Source organism: Morone saxatilis, unplaced genomic scaffold (assembly GCF_004916995.1).
Source record: "Morone saxatilis isolate NCDOM2014 unplaced genomic scaffold, NCSU_SB_2.0 Contig2, whole genome shotgun sequence".
NCBI classification, from domain to species: Eukaryota; Metazoa; Chordata; class Actinopteri; family Moronidae; genus Morone; species Morone saxatilis.
Genome location: NW_023339762.1, coordinates 26,517,656 through 26,525,246, shown reverse-complemented (window position 1 = coordinate 26,525,246; position 7,591 = coordinate 26,517,656). Strand labels below are relative to the sequence as shown.

The following is a 7,591-nucleotide window of genomic DNA, read 5'->3' as shown; positions in this document are numbered from 1 at the left end:
TTGTTTCCTGATACAGACGAGTTGAAACTGAGCAGAATGCCAAACTCGAAGCTTCAAAACGCGACTCCACAAACCGATGGGTGGCGTCAGGATTGGTTCATACTTTGGACAGAGCTTTCTCAGTGTTTGTGATAGGCTAAGCTAACTGGCTGCTAACTGTAGCTCCATATTGACTGCACAGTTGAGAGTTGATTGTTTTGAGACATTTTAGCAGCAGGTTCATCACCGAGCAACGAGAGACCAAAAACACTCTCACACACACAGCAAGGCAGACGACTGTGTGTGTGTGCTTTCCTTCATCTTTTAAGCAGGGCTTGGGTTGTTGTCATGGAAACTGTGTTTTCTGAGCTCCAGAGATGCTTATGAATATGTACCGTTTGAGTTCTTAATTGATGTATAAAAAAAAGAGCATACGGGATCAAGCCTGTGATTATGAGCTGAGCTTCATGAATGTGATGTAATGTTAATCTTATTGATCTTCTGAACTCCTGATCTGATAGAGGAGCTTCATAAACTGTGGGCGTATTAATGTTAATGTCTTTATTTAATCATCTTCTGTTGTTGTTTGTAATTGATTCTTTTCGTTCGTCGCTGCTCATCTGCCTCTTCTAACACTGAACTGAAGCTACGTGCTGCTGTGAATACTTGAAGCTAAAGTGTGATCATCGTTTACATCATCTGCTGGGAACCTAAAGATTAGTTTGAGATGCAGCTCAGCACTGTGTGGTGTGTCAGGTCTTTCTAGTCATAAATCTGTAATAAACATGTTTTGTTTAGGCGTCTGTTCTAATGTAGAAAGGAGCCGATCACACAGAGAATATCCTTACAGGCGCGACGAAGAGCGTCCCTGTGGAGGCTGCGTCCGCGGGATCAAATATGATTGTCCAGCTCTAGATGAGTAAACTCAGGTTCATTACAAAGAGGTGATGAATAAGTTTACTTGGGTTTTCCCCCTCCCCCTCTACACCGCTGCTCTGTAGCTCTCTCACAGTCCAACAGATAACTAGCTAGCTTACCTATATCAAACAGCATCAAAACAGGAAGGAAGTAGAAAAGCCCACCTCTTGCTAATAGGGTTAGCCAAAATGAAAAGGCAGTAGGGATGACATGATAGCAGAATTTTAGTAGTCGATACCTTAATATTCCCTATTATATATATATATAAATATAAATAAATATATATATATATATATAAAAACATATATATAATGCTAAATAACTAATAAACAGTAGGCTATAAATCAGCTTAACAAACAAACAAACAGTAAAATCCCTGTAAACGTACAGATATTTGTGTAAACTACAGTCCGGTGGGTTTGAACAAGCTCTTTGCATTTTTAATGATGAACCCACAGATGGGCCTCGCAGACTCAAGGGGGTTCATTTTCACTTTTCCAGAGGTGGGCACACTGGGAGAAGTGGTTTTACACTGTCATCGTTTCTGTGAAAACTTCTACACTCATAGTTTCTCAAACTCCTGCATTATCTCTATAAAAACTGAATGAATGATCAGACAATGTGCTGCCGCCGCCGAACTGTCACACTTTCCTGTACATCCAGACTGACCGCAGCAGCAGTTTCAGAAACAATCCAGCCTGTAAAACACGGAAATATGACTGCGAGGGAGGCTGATGAAGTATCCAACTCTATCTGATAAACTCGCAGGCTGACAGCACTCACGGGGATATTTATTTTGGGGCAGATAGATAAGAGATATTCTGTCAATTACCGCGGCAAGCGTGAAATGGCCTGCACGCATCCTGTTTAATGAAACAGTCGTGGTGTCGCTCGCCGACGTGAGCAGGCTTCGTCACGCGGGGATCCTTCGACAAAGCGAGTCGTAAGAATGATGATTTTTATGGTTGTTGTTGCTGTTGAGGAGGGAAGGAAGTGGGGGCATCGTAGACAAGCGTGTGATAGAGCTGTCACGGAGGACACGGTTGTTCAGAGTTGTGTAACGCAGCAACAGTTTAATTTTATAGGAAGTATTTTAATCACGCGGATCACTAAAGGAGGGAGGACCAAAAAGTGATAAATGGTCTTTGAATGCACTTTGAAGTTGTAAAAAACTGTTGTATTGCAGATTTGATCCTATTTGTTACAGATTTTGTTTAATAACTTAAATACTGGACGACTGATACCTGAATTTACAGAAATTGATATCTGAAGGTTTAAAAAATGATCACTACTAAATATTTTTCTTCATTGTTGAAATGCAGTTTCTTTATTTAAACATAAATACCATTATTCAATCCGCTCTAGCTTTGCTGCTACCTACCTCATGTACATAAAAATACCTGCATGTAAATATTTATTCCAGCATCCTTTGTACTCTGCAGCATTGCACTACTGTACACATAGCAGCTTATATCTATTTTGTTGAGCTTGTTGTCTTATTTATTTATGGTTGATCTGTGTTTGTATATTGAGAGCAACGTAAAACCGGAGTCAGATTAGAACTAGAGGACACTTTATTGTGTTTTGTCTGCTGGAAGAGCAACCTAGAGAGCACTTTGCCACATTTTCTCTACTGAAAGGGCAACCTAATGGGCCATTGCAACATTAATGCTGAGAAGCTGTGATGAATAATTATACAGTTAAAAAGGACGCTGACTCTGAAATCTCCAGTGCCGAAGAACCTCTGAACGGGAAGAGAACGGTCACTCCTCAAACTGCTGTGTCATAAGATGATGACAGATCGTGGATGTTAAAAAAGGGCACTTTTACCTTGTGTACAGACTGATAAAATCACTTTTAATGTATTTGACAGGAGTCTTTGTGTGCTGGATACTGTAGGCCAGCTGTGGACTGATCACTGCTAATAATCCTTGAGGTTTGAAGGAGCTAGCTTTCCGGTCGTTTTTAGTAGCCGGCCGTTGTTGAAGACGAAATCTTCTGAATGCCGTTGATTTGAACAATGTGGCTCAGCCCCTTAAAATCAGACCCAATCAGACATCATTCAGGGATGTTTTCAGCAACCAAACCGCCACTGCTGATGCCATTTATCATTCCTTAATTAAAAGATAAATCAGATCTTTCTTTTAAAAACGCAAAAAATCACAAAAATAAGTTGAAAATTCATTTGACATCTTTGTCAGTTTGATAGTTGAAGTTGTTTCTGCATCATACTATATTTAGTTTTGTTAGCGGTTACTCATTTTATCCTACAGAAATACATTATATAATGCAACAGCGAAAAAGCAACAGATTAACATTTTTCTTTCTGAATCTGTATTGTAACAGTCCACAATATGTGTGTTACAAACATTATGTAGATCTGCAATTGTTTTCTTGGAAAATGACGGAGAAATGTCGGTCAACATCGTGATACTTGGAGAGCCTCATATTGTCACACTGTAAAAAGTTTGCAAACCACAGCTGTACAAGTATGTAGAGTATAGAAAGTGTGTGTGTGTGTGTGTGTGTGTGTTTTTGTGTTTTCAACCTTTTGACCAAACTATATTTAGACTGTTTCTGCTCTATTACGCTGACTCACCGCTGCTCAACACTTCATGTGTCTCTGTACTCACTGTATGTGCTCATATAGTGGGCGAGAGTGGGATGTCTCCTGTATACAGTGCAGGGATCTGACCGTGATTTCTCAATGTTACACAGCTCCAGCAGAAAAACAGACAGAAAGAGACATACAGCTAAAAACAAGGACAACAAAAAATATATCTAAATATAAACGTATATAAAGGCAACAATGACCAACAACAGAGAGTTTCTATACACAAGTCAAATATTTCTGTAAATTGTAAACAAATAGTACCCAGGAATACATTGTGAATGGGTTCCTGTTTGCACAGCATGTACTTGACAGTGATTGATGACAAATGTGTGTATTTATGTAAATGTGTAAATTGCTCGTATGTATATGAACTGTATTTGTGTGTGTGTGTGTGTGTGTGTGTGTGTGTGTGAGCAGCCCTTCCTGAACCCAGACGGGGGATCGGACTGTGACGTTGTCCTGCTGAACCGTTGGAGCGTGAGAAACTACCAGGTCCAACGAGGCGACATTGTCTCCGTCCTGTGAGTTCCTCCTTAAGAAAATCTGTTTTTTTTTTTACAAAACTGTACACAACATGACATCAGTTAAGTTATTTAAAGAGGTACAGCACACATAAACACGTTTTTTTGAGCTGTAAAATGAATTGTATGAAATATTGACGTCAGCATTTCATCAGGTTGAAAATGTCCCGACACGCCCTCTATTGATTTAAATGACCCTGTATGTTTTAAGTCAAATGCTGACACAGAATCAACTGTTTGGGACTACTTTAAGTCACATTGCTATAGTGAGAGTTAACTCCCTCTAATCAGAGGAGGACCACCTCCCCCAGACTCCGCTCTGAGTGGGAGTCTGTGAACCCGCTGTGCTCATTTTCAAATGTATACTGATGGAGACGCATCATTCACTGCAGTTTACGCTAGTTGTTGCTAACCCTCTACTTAATATTTTTATATTCTGCCGTGGTGGTTTGGACAATCTTTGCCTTGATCCCACACTGACAGTCCACCCACAGACACACACACATACCAGAGAATTAGCCTTTCTGAGCCGTTAGCTTAGCTACAACACAACCATTAGCGCACGCATGACAGACATAATGCGACGAAAAAGACGAAGAGAGACTCAACCCTGTTTGAAGTTTCAGTTAGATTTGCACAGAAAAAGCTGGTAGAAAGAGAAACCAAGAGTACTTTGTACTTTTTGTACTTTGATAAATATTTCAGAGACAAGTATCTGTTCTTCTACTTGACTGAAGAAGAAAGAAACATTATGGACTGGAAGTCTTCATGCAGTTCTATGTATTTCGCATATGTTTATCCATGACTGTAAATTGAACAGCAAAAATAAGGTGAGTTAAATTTGAAGGAGTGAGGGTGAAAACCAACAACCATGTTTATCCAAACGGACAACTGCTGTTGAAAGCTTAGTGATGTGGGAACAATAGGACCCGGCTGTATCTAGCCTTTCAGGGCTACAGGGAGATCATATAAATTATTTCTTTTTCATTGTCAAACTGTCAAAGCCAGGCAGTGATATTTCAGTACGTTCACCTTGATGAGCCCGAGCTCAGAGCCAGAAACACATTTTCTGTTCTGGTGACAGACAACGACCGGCACTGTAGTGAACAGGTCGAACCAGCCCATCAGAAGCTCCTGGAGTATTTAGAAAAAACGTATTTTTAAAGCAACATTATGTAATATTTGGTGTTTGTGCGATTTGGTGCCCCCAGTTGCAATACACAGCCTCGGTCGTCTTCTTTCGTGCGGCAGGAAACGGTATTCCTCAATATCAGACGCTTACACTCAGGAAACATAGTGGATAGTTGATCACGCGTGAACTTGAGGACGGCGTCATATATTGGATTTTGGGAGAATCAAGGCTGCTCTTTCCCTGGGGGTGATGAGTCACCTGAGGATGTGCCAGTTGAGCACATCCACTGTGAATGTTAAACTATTTACTTTTGCACCTCTGATCGCAAGCTGCCGTCATACCTCTACACTGTCTGAGCCTTCAGGCTAACAAACAGGTGTTTCTGTGAGACTCAAGAGTTTTGTTGTGTTTTTTCTCATTACAAAAAGCACCTGCACTGCTCCCACCCTGCTGCAGTTACAGACATGAGTTCATTTTCCAGCACATTCCCATTCGGCGGTGCAGCAGGGGCTGACATCACACACTTTATGTCACCAACATGCTTCCAGTGCACCTGAACCGACGCCAGCTGCGAACTGAACATAATGGGGAAACAGCGAGAAACAAGCAGGTACGCTGCAGCTCATTGTGGACGAGCTGTCACCGCTCATTAGGCAAACCTCGCCTGAGATTTACTGTAAGTGTTTCCGTCTGAACGGGGCCCCTCAGATGTCCTCGCTCTCAGACGTCTGCTGTTCCATTACCGCTCTGTTTCTGTGAAAGTCACACGCAATGATTCAACCTGTTCAAACTGGAGACGCCTCAGTCCCGCCGGCTGCTGCGAGACCCACAAGAGTGAGATTTCACACGAGGAAAATTGACAGATTTGACTCCCGTTCTGAGCTGTCTGATCGCGCTGTCAGTCTGTTCATTTAAGGTGTTTGCTGTGCAGCCTGTGGAGGACACAGGCTGGTGACAGGAGGACAAACCCACTTCCATAATTACCCTTCCTTCTCTTAGGGACTCTGTTTTGTTTTTTAAGGGAAGAGGGATGCTTCTGAAAGTCTTGGCAGTGAAAACAGCAGCTCATTTAAAGCTGTCTGTAAACTCTAGCTCTGTGTTCTATATGTAGTTGAATTCTTACGATTATCCAAATGTTTCCAACAACGTTCCAAAGTTCGAAAACTCACAGTCATTTTAGGAACACTGCGTTTCACCGTCGCCTGCGATGGGCATCATAGGCCCCTTTGTGCCGCTGCGTCAGCGTTGTGGGTTGACGGCCAGAGGAGAAGTTTGTCGATACATTGACTGTTGTATCCAGTCGAAGCCACATTTTACCTACGATTTTAGCTTTTGATAACTTTTCATTGTGAAAGTCTTCAGACCAAATTTGAGGACAATCAAATCAATTCTGTAGGAGGAGGAAACGGCATTCAACAAAAACTCACAAGATTCATCAACACCATAAAGTTCAGTTTCAACAGTCCTTTCCTGTTGAACCATGAACACTGAGGTAATTCCTAACCAGGAGAAACTGACTGCAATAACTGCAATAGTGGTGAAGACAACTCCCATGATCCCACGCTGCTTCACCACCTTATCAAACTTCCACTTTTCTTATTGTTTTGATGTGAGAGACCCCTCAGTGGCAGAAATTACATATTGTACCTAATCTGAGGCTGTGCACTGAGGATATACAGATTAAAAAATGGAAATGGAGGCTCTTTCACTGTGACATTTAGATTTACCCTTCCTCCCACTCCTCATCTTTTCGTCTGTTTGTCTTCCGCCTGTTTACCTGGCAACCCTTTTGGAGGGGAGGATTTTTCCTTTCTCAAAGCAACAGATAGTTCAGTCCTCCCCACGTGAAACAGATCTGTATCGACTCTCCTCACTGCCTGGGATTTAGTTAAAAATCCCTCAAAGCCACAGCTATCATCCGCCAAGAATATCGCCTTGGATTTAAATTTCAAATGTGATACAGCTCCACTGCAGGGGGAGGCTGACTCCTTGCTTATAATTGGCACTCATTTTAAAGGAAAATTGTTCAAGGGAATATGCCAGTCCATAGAGTAATATCTTATTTACAGAACACCTCTCATTTCCAGTGCGTGCTGGCGAAGGAAAATGATTGTGTCAGAGAGCTGAGCGCCGCCACGGCTGTTTGTCACGCTCTCAGTGCAGACCATTACGAACCTGATTGATTTTATGTTCGGCTGTGAACAGAACCATTTGCCTCTGAGCTGCCTCACAACTGATTTCCTGCAGAACATCATTTTCTTGAGGACGAGGAGGAAAATGTTTTTCCCGCCGGTTATAAATCTCCGTCACAAGAAATGAATAGAGCCCCCAGCTCCTGGCTCGCTTTACGTTCAAGAGTTTGATGACAGCCATCTTGGATCAGCAGGGGATTGTGTGGGGGGAGGTGGTGGAGCTCCACAGTTTTAT

General features: G+C 42.0%; 1 protein-coding gene across 1 annotated transcript in view; it reads left to right on the top strand.

The window, feature by feature from the left end:
• The window catches only part of immp2l (inner mitochondrial membrane peptidase subunit 2), a 5,931-nt gene extending 1,895 nt beyond the window's left edge, over positions 1-4,036 (top strand). Inside the window, exon 2 of the mRNA XM_035665784.1 lies at positions 3,929-4,036. Coding sequence (XP_035521677.1) covers positions 3,929-4,036 — 108 coding nt within the window. The remainder of the gene's footprint in view (positions 1-3,928) is intronic.
• Positions 4,037-7,591: the final 3,555 nt, after the last annotated feature.